Source organism: Saccostrea echinata, unplaced genomic scaffold, assembly GCF_033153115.1.
Source record: "Saccostrea echinata isolate AGI-Se365-2 ecotype Australia unplaced genomic scaffold, CSIRO_AGI_Sech_v1 ptg000048l, whole genome shotgun sequence".
Classification (NCBI taxonomy): domain Eukaryota; kingdom Metazoa; phylum Mollusca; class Bivalvia; order Ostreida; family Ostreidae; genus Saccostrea; species Saccostrea echinata.
Window position 1 is genome coordinate 192,450 of NW_026889797.1, and position 23,407 is coordinate 215,856.

The window sequence follows — 23,407 nt, forward strand, 5'->3', positions numbered from 1 at the left end:
ATGTCTCTTCCGTGTAATGTGAATCGGTGCAGCACTCAAGGTAAATATTAAATTGCTGTTTCGATGTCTGTTAGAAAACACATGTAGAGGATAAAGGGTGTTTTCACACGCTGCACATTGGACTAAGAATTGTTAATTTAAAATGCAATGAGGCAAGTTGAGATATAGATAAAACAACCTCTTTTGAAACATTTTTCTTTACTTATCGATGTTTATCAGGTACACTGTTTAGATGATTATAATAAGCAACAGCTCTTAGCAACAGTTCTGAAATTCATGTCATATCGGATTTCGGCACTTGGATGTTGAATTACTGGTCATTTATAGAAGCTTTATTCCTTGACACTTATAGCTAGCTAGCAATTGAATTGTTTGCCTGCTGACGTTGAATCCTTACCATATTGTTGATTATATGTCCCAATGATCAGACTATATGTTAATAGTGTATTAAAATATATTTTTCATAAAATATTGCTTTTAATCCTTCGTTTTATCAAACAATTTTCAAGCACATTGATATTGAGCATCGAGTAAAATAATTGATAACACGTTCAAACAAAGGTGGAGTTGAGTTTCCTATATTACAAAAATATTCTTCATACTCAGGAGACTGTATTAAAGGTCTCTTGTCTATTTAGTAACAACAAAGTCTTCAACAGTGTCTGTTCCAAAAACCTCAACTATCTCATCCACAATCACTACAACCTTCCATAGGACCACTCCTACCTCATCCTCTCGGACGCTTCCCTCATCTACGACAACGTCTTCCTCATCTTCGACAACGCCTATGTCGTCTACGACAACGCCTAACTCACCTTCAACAACTTCTTCCCCTTCTTCGACAACGCCTACATCGTCTACGACAACAACTACCTCGGATACAACAACGCTTACCTCGTCTACGACCACGCCTACCTCGTCTACGACAACGCCTACCTTGCTTACAACAACGCCTACCTCGCCTATGACAACGCCTACCTCGACCATGAGTACTCCTAGTAATAATTTGTTTATATTTAGTCGTAATTTCCGTTCATATATTTGTCTGAGCTTCAATTTATAATTAGAAGTTTACTGATAAAAAGAAAATCGTTTATAGTATACAGTAACTTTGGTTTACAGTTTCTACTTATAATAACTGGAACGAAAATGTGCTTTTTTGATAGCTTCTTGCTACCTATGCAATGGGGTGCCACCATTTTTATGTGAACGGCTAGCAACACCATTGAAATGCGACACTGCTGACCAACAGTTTTGTATTAATAAATTGGTAAACAATAGAGATGGCTCCAGAACATTGGACAGAAGGTTTGTAATTGAATATATTTACATTTACTATGTTTTTCTACTAAGCCAGCTGTGAAACTGATTTGAAAGTCATTTTTGTGTACACTCACGCGTATAAATATACACGGTGAAACTCGCACAAAAGTGACGTCACAATGAGGCTACAGAGACGTTAATAAAAATGTGACGATATAGGTCAGGGAGAAATTCAAATATTGAGTATATTATTGGTGCTTTTAAACTTGGAAAATGTAAATATAAGGAATGTTTTTAAGTTTAGCGTAAATTATTGGTGTGTAAATCACACAGACTTGCACTTAGGCATATTTTTCATATGCCTACGTGACAAGTCTGTGTGATTTACACACCAATGACTCACACAAAACTTAAAAACATTCCTTAATTGTTTACCCTTAGCTCATATCGACTTTCTAGAACAGTATCTTAAGGGAAATGAACAAAGAACAGCCTTCTTAAAGACATCTGCTTGACTTTAAATATTCGTAAGGTCCTAGGTTTTTGTTTCAAGCTTAGTGAAGGGAGTTAATTTAGATTCATTTATAAATAATAGCAATTGATTTGGAGAGAGTTGTCTTTTGACACTTCCTTTGGTCTAATTCACTCTCAAAATCTGAAATATTTTGCGATGCAAAAGTTCTCAAGGTGAGGACAGTCATCGTTACAGGCATTGAGGTTTAGTCATTCATAATTGTGAGTTGTAAAAATAAAACATAAAACGCTCACTAAAAAAATATGATAGATGAAATAAATGCTTTTCGTCTTGCTACGTCTGTGATAATTGTGTGAATTAATTTGAAGTTAAAGTGCTCTTTCAATAAAAAATGTGCATTTTATAGCCGAGTATAGCAAACACATTTTAACATTACATCTTACATAAATATTTATGCTTTTTTTATTTCTTTCCACATACTTTTAAGGGGAAATACCCGAAAGCATGGATATTGAAAATCACCAGTAAATTTAGTTTTTACGATTAAATCATTATATAAGTTAAAAACAAGGAACCAATAACATCGTCACCTGCAGATATCTGAAGATGTGTTCTATGGAGAAGTGTTAAGTTGTGTTCTATGAAGAAGTGTTAAGTTGTGTTCTATGGAGAAGAGTTCACAGTATTTTTATTTTGTTCAGATGTGCTACAGAACAGGAATGCCGACAGGAATGGTGGGAGAGGACGTCTGACAGACAGCAATGTACTGGATATGATCCCAACTCTTTCACAACGACTTATTTCGAGTGTTCGTTCTGTTGTACCACCCCACAATGTAACAAAAATATTGTTCCGGATGATTTATATGTACCTCCTAGAATATAATGTCACTCTTTAAAAATAAAAGTGTTCTTAGTGTTGTTTCTGTATGTATCATGAAAAGTGTTCCTTGCAATGTGTTTTCTAATTTACGATCGTATCATAAATATCTTCCTTTTTCTCTGTATGTGTATCTTCCATTTGGATGATAAGCATCTTTCACTTTTTTAATCAAAAGTTACAAACCTCACACATTGTCTTTTTCTTTCTTTGCAGTTAAATCTCAAATAACATGCAAAACTAACGACCGTCTAGGAATAAAAGTATTAAAAATGCGTACAATATAAATAATATCTGTATTACCACTAGAAAGGGAGAAACACATCATTAATTTATTATTGTTTATATCAATAAGATAAGATATCAAAAATAACAATATTAGATATTATAAAACTTAAAAAAAATAGGATTCAATGGAGAACTGTTTTACATGGCTTTGATCGTATCGGTATATGTAATGAATCTTTGAAATTACTAATTATTAAATATTCTCCTTGAAATAATACTTGACAAGATTTGGACTAAGTTGAGTGGGAAAACGCTATTAGATCTTCATTATCATTACGCAGTCTGGCATCTTTGATATTCCTGCTTAGTCTGCAAAATAACACAGACCCAGAGCAAAAAATTGTAATGTTTTAATTCCATACATCACTTCTGTATATCTCAATTAAAATTCACTTGTTGGATTAAAGATAAAAAAAACTCCAGAAAATTAATAAAATTAAATCAGAGTAGAATATATACCATACTTATTTATCTTCACCCATAATTCTCTTAAATGTAAAAAGCGCTCGCTCCGTGATCGGGAGGTCGTGAGTTCGAATCTCGGCCGCGACTGACCTAAGTCGATAAAAAATAGGTAGCAACTGTTCCTTCGCCATGCGCTCGGCACTTTGAAGTGAAAGTTGCGGGTCCTTCGGATGAGACCTTAAAAACCGAGGCCCCGTGTCACGGCAGGCGTTGGCACGATAAAGATCCCTCACTGCTCAATGGCCCTGAGTGCCGAGTAAAGGTCAAAATTTGAAGCCTTTCACCGGTATATGGTGACGTCTCTATATGAGTGAAAAATTCTCGAATGGGACGTAAAACAACATACAATCAATCAATCAATCTTAAATGTAAAAACGTAGCTAATTAAGAGACATATCTGATTATTTAGATATATCGGAGATATAAAGTACTTGTGATTCTTGTTACAACATTTGAAATTATTTTTTTCAAAAAGTATCAAACTGAAAATAAAATATAAAATAAGTGCATGGAATTATTGTAAATACAAGTCACCAACAGATATCTTTGGTAAAATAAGAAAAAATGCAAGACTTGGCATCACCTATGTTGTGACAAAAAGCGATTTATCACAGAAAATTAAGGAGTTATATTTACATTTGCTGTGTTTTTCATCTAAGCCAACAGTGAAATTGACTTAAATGCCATTTTCGTGTATACTCACGCGTAGAAATATATACGGAGATACTCGCGCTAAAGTGACGTCACAATAAGCTACAGAGACATTTATAAAATGTAACGATATAGGGCAGCAAATACTTAAAACGTTGAGTACAATTTTGGTGCTTTTGAACATGTAAAATGTAAATATAAGGAATGTTTTTACGTTTAGTGTGATTTATTTGTGTGTAAATCACACAGACTTGCACGTAGCACGCTTCAAGAAATATGCTTACGTGACAAGTCTGTGTGATTTACACACCAATAATTCACACAACACTTAAGACATTCCTTAAATTAATTTCAAATTTAGATTTACTATAGAAATGACTTTTAAATTTTTGATTTACCATAGTGATAAATGACACTTCGATTTAATATTGTGATGACTATGACGCAATAGTGACCATTTTGACACTATAGTAATACCTTTGACATTAATGATCACTTTGACACTATAATGATAGCTTTGAAAACTTTGATTTACAATGCTTTTAACGTTTGGATATTGATTTACTGTAATGAAGTATATTTAGCTTAAGTTAAGTATAGTTTTCTATAGTATTACTTGTAAGGGTATACTAATAACTTTGAAACTTTGATTTACTATACTGATAACTTTGAATACTTTCAATTATTCAATTTGGAATGTTTAACAACAAAAGGAGTCGAAAGATATTTCAATTTTATTTATTTTTCTCTGTTTAAATAAGAAAAAAATTCCGGTACATCTGTCTCAGTTTTGCATATGTAGGCAATACCTGAATATCTGGGGGGTTTTTTCTTCAATTTTGTGATGGATTTCTGGAGTCTGCTTGAATCTCAGTGTAGAATTTACATTTGTGGTATGACACGACTTCAAGTACTGAATTTGATATTAACAAGATAATATTTTGAGATTCATGTATAATATATACTCTTCAAAAAAAGAAACGCATAGTAGAATTTTAGTGACACATTGAACATAAAGATCATTTAGTAAAATGATGTATTGGCAGTAAAGAAATGTGGTTAACAATACGTCTACAATCTAAATGTTATAATTACTCAAAAATTCTGAAATCATGGACAGTTCAAGGTCATTAAAGATCAATATCTTGTATGCCCCCCCCCCCCCCCCCCCCGACACAAATGATAGCCTAACACGGCATCTAATGGAAGCAAATGAGTGTACTAAAAATGTATGGGAACACTCTCCCATTGTACATGTAGAGCTTTGATCAGCTGTTGCAGAGTCTGAGGACGCGATTGTCTTTGGAAAATCATGCAAATCCATTTTGTCCCATGCATGCTCAATTGGGTAAAATCTGGCGATTTAGATGACCACGGCAGAAACAGGTTGCTGTAACTTTGCAAGAATGCGACTGTCAAACAAGCCGTATGTGGCTGTGTATTGTCAGATTGAAATACAGCTGCAGGATGCCGCAATATTGGAAAGGCATGTGCAGGTAGAACATTGTTAGAGTACCTTTTTCCATCAAAGTCCTTTGAATATGAACCAAATCAGTCTTACATTTCTGTAATACAGTTTTTCATATCATTACACTATCACCATCAAATCTATCTACGTCCTGGATGCAGTTTTCTGTAAAACGTTCATTACGAAGCTTATGCACTCTTAAACTCAAAACAGGCTTTGCGATAAACACTTTGGAATAGTAGCTAAACGAAAACGTTCAGCAGTGTTGCTGTGGCCATACTTTGTTGATCTGAGATCTTTGAAGTCGATATTTGCGGTGTTGTGGGGTCAGAACAATGGCATGAATAATCCTCTGGCAATAATTCCAGCATTCCATAGTCAACTGCAAACGGTCTTGTTAGATGTTCTGTGCAGTTCAGGGATAGTTAATGCTGTAGATGACGACATTGTGAAACATTCATGAAAATCAAGTAAACCACTGAAGCGATCCTGAGCTGCTGATGTCACGTGTGGTCTGCCATATTTTGGCGAACATTGTGTATTCCATGTTAATGGTATATGTTTTATAGATTATATATGGTGCTGTGTGTAACATTAAAACCTCTTGCAATTGTAGACTGTGGTACAGCTGCTTCCAGTCGCCCATTTTCCTTTTTGTGATATGCAACATTCAGATGCAGCATTTTTAAATAGCGTCAATTTTTAGATAAAGCCAGAATCAAAATATCAAGAACCCTAGCTTTTGATAGCCCTTTTGTGTCTGAAGCAATTGCATTAAAAACCACCAAATGAAAATTGAGAAAAAAATTTTTTTTTAGCATTTTGCAAAATCAGGTCTTTTTGTCTGTGAGATTTGTAGAATAACTGTACAATTAACAAATGCCTTAAAAAATAACGCATTTTACTCAAATGAATCATATCCATAAAAAAAAATTGTATCACAAATCTATCTTACATTTTTCAGGGAATTATTCCCATTATGCGTTTCTTTTTTTGAAGAGTATATATTGCACTCCATTTACACAAGCATATCCTGATAGTCCTATATAGGTCAGGGTTTAAAGATTATCTTTTCAGTTGATTGTTCTAGGTGCATGGAAAAAATTGGAAGTTTATAGATCTGTTACTTAAAGAAAGGTAAATTCTATGAGAAAATTTAGTTGCAAATTGCAAATTCTCAAATATGATATTTTGGGGGGGGGGGGGGTATAACCATTTCTGGCATGTGCATTCTTTATTTGGTTCTGTCTATTGTCGGCATTTTTCAATGCATCGATTAAACCTTGTGAAACTTACCGACTTTTCTGATGCATAAGTGTGTTCTTACAGAAATGTAAATAAAGGGTCACCATAATGTACAGTAATGTTTATTTAAAGTCCAACTTTCGTTGAAACTTCAATTGAATGAAGCATAATCAATATGAAAGGGTAAAGAAAATTTACACTTATTTGATTTCTCAGAAATGAAATAACAGTACAATTTTATCAAATTTCTTTTCATTCTGAAGATTGTTAGAAAACTTTTAAGGATCTTTCAGTCTTCTAATTTGTATAACATGACCAGCTATCTTATCATTGTTCATTACAAAAAGAACCTGATAGTTGAATGATCGTTCATATTTTCATAAATGTAACATCTAGCCTTGTTCAATCAATGGCAATTTAATGGTCCTCTATTGGAGATTTCAACATATTACGTACATGTATGTACATGTGGGTTGGATGCAGTATCTAAAGCAAGTCAGTACATAATATATTTCTTTCGATGCATCAGAAACTCAATTTTGTTCAGAGCAGGGGAAAGGATGACATATGTCAATACACTGAAACATCTGAATCAATATTACGTCAACAACACTGGAAAAATGTGAAGAAAGCGAACAACGATCATTCTCAAATGTCCATTAAGTACATGTATACCTTGTTGGCCCAACTCACCCGTTGTGTTCTCTTTATCATGACCGGGTAAACGGAAAAATTCGTAGGCAGTTCATTCTAAAAATAATGACCTGACAATTTGTATGGAAATATCATTCAACAATCAACCTAACGACAGGAAAAATCCGTAGACAATTCAATATAAAAATAATAACCTGACAATTTGTATGAAAATATCATTCACATTCGACCTTACGTCAGATTGTATTTGAAAACAAGGTCATTGTATCGACATTGCATTTGCGAAATGTTGACTTTAATCGAGATCGTTGATATCCTTGTATCATCAATGTATTTGACAACATCCTGTCTCGATTTAGAAATTGTTTGTACGTACATCCCTTGCTTTTCGAATCAACTGGGAGATATAAACTTAAAAAAATAATGATGATGGTATATTGTTACATAAGTAAAGGATGTTGACGAAAAGTTGAAGACATGCCGTTTACGAGACAAAATAATTTTTGCGTTTTTGATCAATCACGAGGTATTGTGAGAGAATCATTTACACGGTATTTGTTTTCCTCTTTCAGTTTATTCATTCTTTTTGTGCTCAATGAAGCAAAACTATCTTATATCCTTAGATGCCTATTCTTTACAAGTGTTATCAACTTTAAGCCATTTTAGAAATGATACGCCCCATAAGCTTCATCGAAATTGTTTATCATTTAAAAATCTTTCTTTATAAAATTCCTTATGAAAGCAATCCGCCCTTTAGTAGTTGTTGAGACATATTGGCTTCGTGCAAGAAACGAAATATTTGGTCCTGTGGTTTCAATAAAACAATAGGTTTCCAGATATGTAGGAACCAAAATTGCATTAAAAAGTATTTGCAGTCATTTAACAAATTCAAAAACAAAATCTTGTGCAAAATGATATCTTTTTGAACGTTCACGACTTGGACACAGCTAGCCTATAGGTGAAAAGGATTACATTGACAAAATTTCACATTCAATCCACACCAATTGAAGGTCCTGGAGAGAGGGAGAGGGAGAGACTTAAAATAAGGAAAAAAAGATTAAAACCTTCTTTAGCACTTCTATCTAATACAAACCATTCAATTTCCAAAAAAAAAGAGAACTCTTGTCTTCAAAAAGTGAAAGAGGGGTTCCAATAAAAAGCATAGGTTCAGACTAAACCTCTAATGTACAAGCCTTGTAGCAACCTCTCATTCGTCTTGCCTACCTACTTCGCAAATGCTAATAAGATTAGAGGTAGGTTAAACCGCAGATTGCCTCATAATACATCATGGAAAAAAATTGAAATTGATTTTTTTTTTATATCTTTTACTTATAAATTAATTTTTAAGTCATGAAATATGAAAGATAAGTTAAATTTAGCACATTTTATACATGCATTTATGAACATGTAGATTTTTTTTTTCAATTTTTATTCTGTAGACTTGTTTTATGCCTAATTTTTTGTCAGTGTAAACAAAAAAAAATAAATCTTTTTAGGAATGAAAGTCATTTGTGCGTGCATTCTTTTGACGTTTTATCATTATCAAGGTACGTATTGATAGAATATATTTCACTTTGATATGAACAACCACAGGTACATGTAATGAATGGTAATTTTTGTCACGTGTGTCATGAAAACCGTAAATAAAAACTGCAATAATTTATACTTTGTTTTGCTTGATTTACGTGCAGAAAAACTGGTTAAGGAAAATGTATTTTTTTTAACTCCTCTGTTTTGGAACACTTACAGTCTCAAATTGTCTTCAAATATGTAATGTGTGCAGTCATGTTAAGGATTTTGCATCCTGTCAACAGAATGTACGAATCTGCCCACAAGGAGAGGTAATTGTATCATTCAAAATATTATAATTTAATATTAAAAAGAAATGCTTTTTTAAAAAATCGGTGTTACATTTTTTCGTTTAATGCATAATGTGAACCGAATTGTATAAATTGTCTATGGATTATACAAAGGCGCATTCAAATCTCCATTTTATTGCGTGGTCTATCATAATGATGAAAGATAATAGCAGTTCTCAATGACTCTATATTTTAAAGATATATTTCCAATCCTAATTTTATTGAAAAAATGTCTTTCATTTTAAGCTCCGTTGCAAAAATAAGAAAGCCCAAATCCTACATCTGTATCTTTGATTCATTTTTTTAAACGGTTCTCTCTTATCCTAGTGAACACATTATTCTTTGAGTTTAAAAAATAATCAGAATATATAATTATGTAAATGTAATGACACACGTCCAAATCTTTAACAAATTGAATCAACAGGAGTTAATCCTCATCTGATACTTTTGAAATTGAAAGGGAAAATGCATATTGGGTCGGATCAGGATCTCGAGTTGCATATAAATGTGCTTTACGCCCCTTTAACAATGTTTTCACCCATGTTGGGACGTCAGCAATTGCCGGTGAAGGGTTGTTCTTGGCACTTTTGTGATTGAACAGTGAGGGTTTTTTAATGTGCCAGCATCTACTACAAAAAGGAATCTCTGTTAATACAGTATCTTCAGAGGGACTGTCCTGCGATCTGATTGAATCCATAAAATTAGGATCAAATCATTTTTCCACCACATAAGAACGATGCAATTTTCTAAAAAGTCTTAGTAAAATTTAATTGATTATCTCAATTTAAGATTTACGAATCCAATTATTATGAGAGAATAATATGTCAAGGTCACACAAAAATTATCATGTTAATAAATCATCTTTAAATTTCACGTAAGAATATGTTTCACTTTAAGAACATCCTTTTTCTAGGTATGCTTCACGTCAGAGAGCTTTAACAACGGTGGTTTTCTGGTTTACAGCTCAGGCTGCGTATCTAAGCAGGTAATGATAGGTTACGTTATGCTTACTCCTCTATGGCACCTGATCCCACTTCTGCTTCAAATTCTTTGTAATGTTTCAGTGGACTTTTGAGCTTGATTACTGTTCCGTATCTTCATATATTTCATTCAATTAATATTTACAAAACAGTCTGCAAGCGTAATAATTCACCAAACGTTAAAAATTATGAAATTGATTTATCATAACTTTTTCCTATCTTTTATCGTTTTATTCATTAGACCTGTGACACTCTTAGTGGTCTTGATGGGATAGTAAAGCATAGTACACATGCACCAGTGATGACTGGTAACATCATAGGCAAACGAAAATTAAATACCTGTTTTCGTTGTTGTGCTAACGAAGGGGACATGTATCGCCCTTGCAATATGAATCAGTGTAGCATGCAAGGTAAATTATTTATTTGACGTTCACTTATACATAGATGGCAGTTTAAATATATTGACATAACTATCAACTTTCATAAATATATACCCTTTTAAATACTGAGAATCCTAGCTATCTGGTGGTCATCTCCATGTTTTTTAACCAGTGAGGTACACTGCTGCAGCTATGGTGAAACTTAATTGATCTTAAATACGTTTATAATGCATTTTATGTAGTTTGATTACTCCTGAACGTCTATAGTGTATAACGGTTATGCAAATTGAAAAGGAACATAGATTCCCTACTAAGTCCATTTAAGTTCGAATGGAGCTGGGTTTCTAAGAGCTCGAGAATATTCACCACAATCAAATGACGGATCTCTTGCTTATTTAGTGATTACAGTATCTACGACAAGGTCTTTTACAAAGATCCCGTCTATATCGTCGACGACCATGGTCGCGTCGACAACAACCACACCAACCTCGACGACAACCCCTACTACTTTACTCAAAACTACGCCCACTTCAGGCACGACAATGCCCACCTCGACCACGGCAACGCCAACCTCGACCACAACAATGCCCACTAGTCCAACCTTGTCTAAAACAATACCCATCACAACAATCACTTCATCAAGTCCAAGTAAGTCCTTTATAATGTCAGCTTTAGTTTATTTTGTTGACATGCTTGCGTTTCACTTTACCATCGAATATCTACATATACTGGGAAAAAAACAACATTTTCTTGAATAACAATGAAAGATTGATTTCATAGTTTCCCTTTTTATTTAAAAAGCAGGATGGGGTAATTGAAATACGTAATTGTAATTTACTGTATTTAAATACATTTTTTCAAAGTAATTGTAGTATTTGTAATTGAGTTTGTTCTCTATTACAAGTAATTGAATGTATTTAAATACATTCCAAAAATGTCATGTATTTTTCAATTACATTTAAATTACACTTCAAATACTTTATTTTTCAAGTTACATATTAAAAAAGGTGTTTCATCATAATGCATACCAGCATTGGTTGGCATGAGTTTGTGTTTATTCAATAACTAAATGCCTTATAATGTGTATACAACATAAAAACACTGCCCAGGGCAATAAGAAAGGTCAAATTGAATAATATTGCTGCTTCAAAATATTCATGTATTTGTTCTTCAAATTTTTTTGAAATAAAACGGAAGTAATTGATATGTATTTAATTACATTCTTCAAAGTAATTGAGAGTAATTAATTACATTTGTTAGAATCAATGTAATTGTAATTGCAAGTAATTCACAAAATTTTCAATGTATTTGAAAGTATTTGATTACAATTCAAAGTAATTGACCCCTACCTTGTACAAAAGGTATACAAAATATTGCAATATGTATCCTTTCAGCTATAATATGCATGGTAATGTTTGTTCCTATATTCATTATTATTTTGATGTTTTTCTTAGCTACTTGTTACCTTTGCAATGGAATGCCAGTTTACATATGTGAACAGTTTACTACACCATTACAATGTGACACCGTTGACCAACAGTTTTGTTTAAATATATTGGTAAACAATAGAGATGGCTCTAGAACACTGGATAGAAGGTTGGTACTTGCTCATGAATTGTAAAGATGATTATTTTTGTTTGGTTAGTTTGTTGTTTAACGTCCCTTGGAAAATTTTCACATATTGAGATGCCACAACTGACCGGTGTAAGGCAAAAACTTTAGACCTGTTCTCAGCATTTACGGCCTTTGAACTGTGAGGATCTTTTTCGTGCCAGCACTTAATGCGACACGGGGCCTTGGTTTATACAGACACATCCAAAAGACCTGCTTCCACGTCGCATAGTGGATAAACAAAGTGTAAATATGCTAAAAAGTCTAACTAAACAATACAAACTGCGAGTAGAATAAGAACTTTTGGACCTCTTAAATAGCAGGTTGGATCTGGTGCCGTGAGTAGGCCTCACATTTTGACTCAATATATGACCTAAATATAAATTTTTGAGAGAAAATTTATCCTGTGGATTGTTGCTATCTTCAAGATGTTTGCGAATCATAAAAACTGTATCAGTGATATTGTTTTGGGGGATTTATCACGTAAAGTCTTGCGTTCATCAAGATGGTTGCTTTTGCTTTGATTTACTGTATACAAATTGCTTCAATATCATTTTTGAGAGGAAATTTACCTTGTAGACTTCCGTATATGATTTACATTATCACCACTGGGTCGAGGCCTCTGCTGGTGGACTGTTAGTCCCCGAGGGTCTCTACAGCCCAGTAACCTAGTACTTCGGTTCTAGCTTGAAAATACAGATATATTTAATTGCTGTGGTAAAATTTTGAAATTGATTTCAAAATTAAGGATTATCTCCCTCATGCATAGCTCTGATCCTTCGATGTTTTTGGCTCCAGTCTTTGGCACATTTTCTCAGCTCTTCCAAGTCTTTTTTATTTTGGATTTCCAACGTTTCGGCTTGAGCATCACTGAAGGGACATAATTTGTCGAAATGCGCATCTGGTGCATCAAAATTGGTACCGTATATGACCTAAATATGATTGGATAAACGGAGAAATACATTATCAATTTGATATTAGAATTATTTGCCTAACAATGTGTATGAAAGAATTCAGACTGTCAGCAATGTGTATGAAAGACTTCAGTCGACAGTCAACAAAAGATTGTAATAGCAATGTAATAGCAATCAAGCTCATTGTATCAACAATGAGAATTTGTGTTATGTTTACTTAAACGAGATTGTAGATATTTTTGTTACATAGAGTACATTAAATGGTCAGCAGTTTGCCTCTTTTCAAAAATTGTTCGACCGAAGAAATTGATCTAAATATGCATAATGAGTCAACATTAGAAGACATTAAGAGTATGTAGGTAATGGTATGATGCTACATAATTAACAGAAATTGACAATATCAGAGTTGAAGTGATCATAAACACGATTATCATAAAGTTTAGGTGTTAATTTGCCATCAGTGTCATACTCTAGTAAATAACAAAGTATCCATAGGAGACAGATGTGTCAGACTCGTGGATTTTTTTTCAAGATCAATAAGATATTTTATTTAATCAACGTACGAATGAATTATTTTTGTTTTTTGGAAAAAAAAAAGTCATGGTATGTTTAAATGTCGGACTTGAGTAAATCACAGAAAGAAAATTCTTTTTTGATCTTTTTTTTCAAGGCAGTATCAAAATTGTAAAATGAGCAGTAAATACTCCTTTGAGACTTTTGATTTCTGTAGTATCAATCTACTGTAAGTCACATCTTATTCGCTAGAACTTTATTTTCGCGTAATTACGCGAGACAATGTGTTCGGAATTTTATTTTTCGCACGTATATTCGTATTCCTTAATATTATATACATTTATAGAGCCATAACTTTCATTCGTGAAAATTTATTTTTGCTAATAAGAAGCTATTGACTATCTCACGAAAGTAAGGTGTCGCGAAAATTAAGTGATTTACAGTATTCATTACATCACAAACACATCATATCACTAAAAGATAAGTGAGCAGAATTTGTCCAAAATCTTGTACGTGAAAAGAAGAAACACTTGCTGTGGCCTTCAACTCGACATTTAGATATATCGACGACGTATTGTCAATAACAATGGCTATTTCCATTCTTATGTCGATACGATATATCCTTGTGAGCTTGAGATAAAAGATACACAGAGTCTGACACATCTGTTTCATATTTGGATATTTCACTTGAAAAAGACGTTAATGGTTATAATCTAACAACCAAGCTTTATGATAAACGTGATGACTTTAACTTTTCAATCGTCAACTTCCCTTACTTATGCAGCAATATACCTTCATCACCTGCATACGGGGTATATATCTCTCAGTTGATTCGATACGCAAGAGCATGCTCTACGTATGTACAATTTCTAAAACGAGGTAAATTATTTACAAACAAGTTGATGAAACAAGAACATCAGCTGTCTCGTTTAAAGTCATCATTTCGTAAGTTCTATGGTCGATACAATGACCTTGTCAGCAAATACAATTTATCATTGAGTCAATGCTGACTGACGTTTTTCATACAAATTGTTAGGCCATTATTTACACACTGAATTGTCGACGGATTTTTCCGTTATTTCCCGATCATGACAAGGAGCACACGGCGGGTGTGACCTGTCGGCAGGGATGCTCACTCCTCCATGGTACCTGATCCCACCTCTGATGTTTGGAGGTCCGTGTTTGCTCTGCTCCTATTTTGTACTGTTTGATGGACTCTTGAGCCTGAATACTATTTGTTATCTTCATATATTTCATTTAATGAAAGTTATTGTACGTTTGTTTTGTATTCAGCCTGGTAAGACATAATACAAAAATTATATGTTAATGGAATTACACCATTATCTTTAGTAAAACAACCGCATGTTTATATTCTTTGAATGAACATAAAACTCGGCTTTCCTCAATTAAAGGGTGAAGGCAATTTGTTTCTTTTCATTCTTCTTGAAATCGACTTTTACAGTCTTGATTCAAATATTAGAAAATCGGATTTGGGAAACTTGAACTTTTTAATTTAATATTTTTTCTGCCACTGAGTAATATTTTTTTATTTAAAATGAGCTAGGAATAGAAATCCGAATAATACAAGATGATGTTTTTTTTATGAATCACTGATGCCCACGAGTCTCTGAAAAAAAAACCTTGACACTGTTGAAATAGAAAAACTACTTGGGGTACATATAGATCAAACGCCAAATTTTCATAACCATGTAGACTCAGTCTGCAAATCTTTAACATATACAGTCCCTGAAACGTTCTACTTTCCCACTTGAACGGTGAGCGAACGCTGAACGAACGCAGAGCGAACGGTGAGCGAACGCAGAGCGAATGGTGAGTGAACGATGTGTGAACGCTGAACGCAACTTGGTGAACGGTAGGTGAACGCTGAACGGTGAGAGAACGCAGAACGCGAACGGAGCGCGAACGCGAGCGCAAAGTGAACGGTGAACGCAAGATGAACGATTTATTCGGAATGCCTCTGATCTTTTCCATGCATTGTATCTATTCTATTGTATTCTAATGTCAGGCGGAAAATAAATAAATATTCAAAAATTGTCCTAAGAAAGATGAAACATGCACATTTAGTAAAACTATTAATTAAGTTTCTTACAATATTTTCTGCACATATGTATGATGTTTAAATTCAGCTGTTTAATCACACGATTTTTATCGCTGTAAAACATTGTCATTTTTACCGAACGCTGTAGTTTAAAAAATAAAATCATTCAAGTTGTAAAATAAATATGTTTATTCTTATTTGATATATAAAACCATTACAAATAATGATTTCCGAAGAGTACATTACTGACTTATAGAATGAATTACAACGGTTGTAACAATCATACATGTATTTCCGTGTAAAGGCAATTCCGTTTGAAATAATGAGAAAAAAATTAAAAAAAATATTTTGCTAGTCTGTGGACGTATTGCATGTATACCCTCATATTTAAAAAAAAAATAATGCAATAACATATTTATGTGTCTTTTCATTTTTTTTAATGATGATTTATTCAGCAGACTTCTACATGTATCTATAAACAATTCCCCGTGATTATAGTCGGACAAGGTGATACAAAGAAGCATTCGTAATAATTGTTATAGATTAAAATTTCAGAACTTGGTATTTAAGTTATACGTGTTATAGTTTTGATTAAATGGACGAATGAGAGAGAGAGAGAGAGAGATATGTTTTTGCCCCCCTTTTCACAAATGCATGTACATGTACAGGTACCTGTATAAACAAAAACTCTTAATTTTTATCTAAATATCTCAGGCAGTGAAAGTAACCTTTTTTATTTATCAACAAATTCACTTTGTTTGACAGTCATAATTGGTTTTTATTTTCCTGCTTCAAGTTCACACGAAGTCCACGTGCTTGTCCTGTCAATCAAAATCATTCGACACTGTGCAGGTGTTAAAGGTTCGTCACACCAAAGGCGAAGTGCTACACTGTAGTATTTGAAAGAAGTTTTACATGTTTTATCATTTCTAGATCTGATTCCAATTTTTCCAATAAATAAATAAATAAAATACTTTGGGCATAAATATTTTGAATGAATTTGAAACATACTCCCCGGCCAATTTAAAATACCACCGTCAGCGCGTGTATATTTTGAACTACTATTGTTTAATGACTTTTTTAAATGCATGTTTGTTCTGAGACTGAAATTTTTGTGCTACAATACGCATTAACTTCTTTTTAAATACTAATTTAAAATATACTGGAAATACTGACTAAGTGACCGATCTACGTGGAAAAGGGGGGGGGGGGTCTTAATCATACTGAATGGCAAACATATAAAGTTATTGTGAAGAAAGGAATTTTTTTCTCTCTAACAGTAGAATTTATATATGATTTGTAGTATATTACATTTAAATAAATAATTTTTAACCAAACTATCAATTTAGTTCGCTCCAAAGATATTTAATTAACTGGATACCCGCAGTACTATTTATAATTCTCAGAACTAGTTCTAATAATGTATTTCTATAATAATTGAAAAAAAAAAGTGTTAGTAATAGATACCTTCCAATTTTCCTGCAGTTGCTAAATTAAGTGACATGGCTTATTATCTCTCCATTAACGACTAGTCGTTTTAACATATCAGCAAAATGTTGCAGTGCTTGAAGTACCCCTATATTGCCCGTATTTAAATTTAATTTTTCAGCATCGTTCTACATAGGTACATACTTATAACAACATTTATTTTCCAGAGTATTTTAAATAATAACCTAACAGCTAAGTTAGAATAATAATAAAGCATGTTGTAGATAATTTATTCCAATAAAATAATGATCCTTTAAAAACGATATGTATGTGAATTATTAAATTTCAAATCCCGTAAATCCTTACTTCCAAAAAAAGATAAGGCCTTTCACTTCGGAGTTCCGAATGGCAGTGAAGACTGAACGATAAGTGAACGCTGAACGCAAGGTGAACGCAAAGTGAACGAACGGAGAACGCTTTGTGAACGGTGAACGCGAGCGCACGGTGAACGCAGAACGCAAGACTGTGAACGGAGAGCAAACGATGAACGCACGGTGAGCGAACGGTGAACGCACGCTGAAGGAACGGTGAGCGAACGGAAAAATGGGAAAGTAGAACGTTTCAGGGACTGTAAATTATTTACCTTGCGAAAAATCAAGAAATTTCTTCCTCTGAAAACTAGAAAACTGTTTAACAATGCTTTTATCCTGCCTTCTATTAGTTATTGTCTGACTATCTGGGGCAATGCACCAGCTAGTTACATGGAGAGAATTCATAGGCTCCAAAAACGGGCCGCTAGAATTATACTTGATGCTGCCCCTGATGCTCCTTCTAAGGCATTATTTGAAAAATTGGGCTGGCTAGCTGTTTTTGATTTAGTAACTTTATACAAATGTATCTTGTTGTACAAAATATTTAACAATCAGAGCCCTGCTTACCTGCAAGATTTATTTATTTTTCAAACTTCTAATGCTTACACTTTACGTTCAGAATTTAATTAAATTTTGAACTTCGTCTGCCAAAACACTGAACAAATTTGTTTAAAAATTCCCACCAGTATTCTGGTGTTCATATTTGGAACAGTTTGCTTTTAGATATAAGATGTGCACAAACTCTGTCAGTCTTTAAACGAAATGTAGAAAAATATATCTTCAACAATAGAATTTCATTACTCTGATTTATATTTTTTGTACATGTATATGGTGTCAAATCTTACAAATGCGACATTATATGACTTTATATGTCGGCATGAGATATTTGTTTATTATTATTATTATCATCATTATCATTATTGTCATGTGACATTGTTCGTGTATTATAATTCAATTTCTAGTTGTTAATATTTGCTACTTCGATGTAATACTGTTGTAATTAGAAGACCCTGAGGAAGAATAGTGTGTCACACTAATCAGGCTACCTTCACTAAATAAAGTATTATTATTATTATTACTAATGACAGTTTATAACCAAGCTGAAAGGTTTTTGAAAAGTAGGTGAAATTTCAAGGTCAAGGTTATGATTTTAACAAAATGGCACCTCAGGAAAGTCTTTCACAAAAAATACGCATTAAATATCAAAGCCTTAACAGAATGATTGCTAATAAAGCAAAAAAAAAATTGTTATTAAGTTTATTTAAAAAATAAAGTATAATAAGTATGCAATAAGTTTTATTTATTTTTGATGTTTGTGTAAATTGATTAGATATTCACAGGATTTGTCACTTGTTCAGTACTAAATTAACATTTTTTACACATTTCCTAATACAATTTTATTTTGTATTTTTCATTAAATTGATTCAATTTAATGAAAATTCATCAACAAGGTTAAACTGAAGATATTCTATGTGAATTTAAAAAAGATTTTTGTCCACGTACATAATCTTGCTGGGTGATTATAGGTAAAGCATTTTTTTTGTATAAATTTCAAAGAAGAGTGGATGTTGTGAAATATGGACATTAGTACATGTACCTTTCTTATTTACTTTGATTTATCATGATTATGTAAATGACTTTTACTGAACTATGACGTCATAAAGGTGTGACGTCATAAAGGTTTCTACGACGTTATGTAGACAACAGTTTTAGAGTTTCAATAAACCACTATACGATACAGAGGTGTTTTACTTTACCTACATTCCTGACATTGGTGCCGTGACCAAAGGGGAGTTATGATTTCTAAACTCAAGGCAGTTCGAGCAGGACAAAGAAGTGCAGTAACTAGACTTTTGAAAAGACTGGAAGAGGAAAACACAGATACAGAGGATATTGAAACAATACTGGAGTCAGTGAAAGAGAAGCAAGTAGTTCTCAGAGATCTCAATGAAAAGGTTTTAGCAGAAACAGCTGAGAAGGAAATTGAGAAAGAAATACTTGATACAGATGAGTACAATTTGAATCTAAATTCTAAAATACGGAAATTTAAGAAACATCTGTTAGTACAAAGATCAAGTTTTAGTGCAACTGCCAACAGTTACTCAGATGACAATGAGAATTCACAAATCAGAGAGAATGGTCAATCATCACATAGTTTCAGTGAAAATTCCAGAAGTCAACAGTCATTCACAAACCTTCATTCTAATTCCAATTCGAGTCGCAGTACTAACTTTCATAAACTACCAAAACTCAACTTGCCTATTTTTGAGGGAAATGTATTAGAATGGCAGTCATTCTGGGATTCATTTGATTCAGCTATTCATAGCAACAACACGTTAACTGAAGTACAAAAGTCTAATTACTTAAAGTCCTTAGTAGAAGGAGAGGCATCAAACACCATTGCAGGATTTGCACTTACCCATGCAAATTACAACAGAGCAATTGAGCTTCTACATAAAAGGTTTGGACAAAAACACAAGATAGTTCAGTCCTACATGCAAGCACTTTTAGATTTACCTGCTCCTAAGAAAAATCTCACAAGCCTGCGTCATTTTCATGATCAAGTGGAGACATATGTCAGGGGACTAGAATCCTTCGGTCAAGCTCAGGATACATATGGTTCACTTCTTGTACCTATTATTCTCAACAAATTACCCAGTGAATTCCGCAAAAATTTGGCACGTGATTATGGATCTACTGATTGGTTGCTAAGTGACTTGAGGAATAGTCTTTACAGGGAACTGGACATATTAAAAGCTGGAACACACATTGACGCAACAGAACCAAGCGCAACAGTTACCTTTTATATGCACTCAAAGTCCAGTAATAAGCAACTTCAACCCAACTTCAGTCCTAGGAAACCTCAGGTATGCTGTGCATTTTGTAAGGAGTCACATTGTTCAAATGATTGTACAGAATACAAAAATAACATTGACCGCATGAGAATAGTCAAACGAGACAAGTTATGCTTTAACTGCTTAGGCAGACATCGTGCTGCAGATTGCCAGTCTAAATTTAATTGTAAAAATTGTAAAAGACGTCATCATACAAGTTTGTGCACTGCTCATAACGTAGTCAAAATAAAAAATGTGAATACCCCTACATTACAAACAAAGGCTGAACTGGATGCAAAGACGAGAGAAATCAAAAATCTACAGGGCCACCTAGAGAGCTCTGAAAGTGACATCGCTCAATTAGAACAGCAGATAAAAGAACAGAAGATTTTGAATGAGAGAACTATAAAAGATCTTAACCTTTTACATACCCAATTTGCAGAGCTTCAGTCTGCATTTGATGCACAGTTAATTACTACAAATAAGCTGACTGTTGAGAACCAAGCTCAAGTAACAGAGTTGAAGAAAAAAGAAGTTGAAGTTAATAAGCTCAAACGGGAGATACAGCGGTTCAACATATCGAGAGAGACACTTCAGAGGAAACTTCAGCAACCGAGAGACAAAAATCATTCAGACAGCAGAGAGAAACTTTTACGGATCACATTACTGGTTTGAAGAGAGAGTTGGAGGCAGCAAAGAAGCTAGCTGAAGTTGATAAGAAAAACCTGGAGCAAAACATTCAGGATTGTAGACAGGAAACTCAGGATAAAATGAATATCATCTACCAGATGGAAAAAGGAGGGAGACCACTTCATTAATGAGGCCAACAGTCTAACTCAGAATTACACGAAAGATAAAGTTCATAACATGCAGATTGATGACTACAAGAAGATTTCTGAGGATGACACCAAAATCAGCCAACAACATAACCTGTACGAGGTTTTCAGTGATGACAAAAACACATATAGCAAGAACCTCGTCGAATCTCAGGATACAGAGATCAAAAAGATGAAGAGGAAGGTGAACATTATGGATGAACAGATTGATCAGTTAAAGGAGGAAATTCAAGCCAAAGAGAATGCATTCATCAAGGAGTACTTTGGGCATCAGAATGCAAATGCAGATAAAGAGAATTTCAAATCTGAGTTGAACCATTTAACAGCAAACAAAGCTTTCAGTATACAGCATCAAGTTATCCAACATTTCTTGGAGACTTTGTTCAAGTACATGATGATACCAAACTCAAAGACATAGAGTGAATCCAAGCTTGAACCAAGTGAAAGGGTGATATTTTTCATGTCACATTGTGAATAAGTTTTTCAAAGAATATTTTGCATTTTTCATTTAAAATCGCCTTTTATTTCTCTGTCCAATGACTTACTCAATTCGTACCTTTGGGGGCCGGAAAATGTTGTGAAATATGAAACTTTTGAGGGCCGGAGAATGTTGTGAAATATGGACATTAGTACATGTACCTTTCTTATTTACTTTGATTTATCAAGATTATGTAAATGACTTTTACTGAACTATGACGTCATAAAGTTTTAGAGTTTCAATAAACCACTATACGATACAGAGGTGTTTTACTTTACCTACATTCCTAACAGTGGAAAATACCCTCATGTGTGTGAATTATGTAGTTGAAGTTCTCATGAAATATTCACATGCCAAGCAAAATCAAACTTGCATATAGCACTTTATAAACGAAATAAAATACGATTTATTGACACAACTTACTAAGAGTCTTAATATATAAATATATTCATAACTCAAACTATTTCATTTATTATTATTTCCATGCCCATTCACATCATTTTTTTTTTAAATATTGCCTTATTTTTCTTTTTAAACATCGGTTTTGATGCCTTCTGACGTTCCAGAAATTTCCATAAAGACTCGGATCGGATGAAACGGAAAGAATTTGCACCTTTTGTTTTTAATCAGTTATCAATACTTATTTATTCTTTATCAGTTAAATCAATTTCTGATTTTAAAAAAAAATCATAAACGATGTTTTATCAAATAATTAAACGATTGCTTGTTGTAAGTGTCATTAAAAATAGTCACTAACTTAAATCCGTCAACCGGAACCACCATCGTACTCTCTTTTTTGATATTTCACGACTTTTTATGGAAAATGAAAGCAGGCTTTTAATTAAATTTACAATATTTACTATGCAAGTGAAATCTAAATATAGTTTACAGATAGCATTCCATGCCTAATAGATTATTAATAAAGGAGTAAATATGAACTCTGTTACAGGCGTTTCGGAGTTTATTTGCAAAATCTATTAATAATTATTTATAAGTATAGATGTATAAGTTTATACAACATTACATAAGTATGCTTTCAAAGAAACTTCAAAAACGTTATAAACATGGAGATATTCGTCGTAATCTAGAAAAGTGTTTGTATTGCATTCTCATTTTTTTTTTTACAGATGTGTCACTGAGCAGGAATGCCGACAGGAATGGTGGGAGAAAACTTCCGACAGATCGGAATGCTCTGGATATGATCCAAGCAGTTACACTGCAAAGAATTTCACGTGCTCATATTGTTGTTCCAGTCCTCAGTGTAACAAAAATATTGTTCCAGATGACTTGTATGTTCCATCTAAAATGTTATATAACTCTTTCTAAAAGAATTGATCTATGTGTTGTTTGTGTACCTTTCAGAATCCCGTTTCTCGAAGGGGTATTAAAGTTACCAGATAATGATTATTCAGATTATTCCTGTCTGTCGGAGAAAAAAAAGCTTACGAGTTACCCCTCGAATAGAACACTAAACTTTGTTTGGAGTTAAACTTGCAGTCAAAGGAGAACGACAATGGTGCCTAGATGCAATTGTCTGTATAATGTTCAATGTGAAGTACAATCTATCAGGATACAGCGATAAGCACCCAGCTCTCTTGACCGTGACGAAATATAGAAATATAGCTACCATAGATTGTCGTGAAAAACTTGACTCCTAGTGCACATTCTATACTTGAATTTTTTCCCCTTTGTTCATGTAGTTATCCTTGTTAAGGTAGTACAAAATAGATCGGCCAAAATTTTTCTCACATTCATT

At 33.4% G+C, this 23,407-nt stretch overlaps 1 protein-coding gene across 1 annotated transcript; it reads left to right on the top strand.

Annotated features, from left to right (window-relative positions):
* On the top strand, positions 1 to 22,977 carry LOC133203106 (mucin-2-like). The gene is made up of 10 exons (XM_061338955.1): positions 1 to 40; positions 639 to 1,022; positions 1,167 to 1,308; positions 2,440 to 2,605; positions 5,389 to 5,517; positions 10,161 to 10,232; positions 10,469 to 10,637; positions 11,007 to 11,201; positions 12,062 to 12,203; positions 22,779 to 22,977. Exons 1-10 carry the CDS (start codon positions 1 to 3, stop codon positions 22,975 to 22,977), a joined length of 1,638 nt encoding a protein of 545 aa, XP_061194939.1.
* Positions 22,978 to 23,407: the final 430 nt, after the last annotated feature.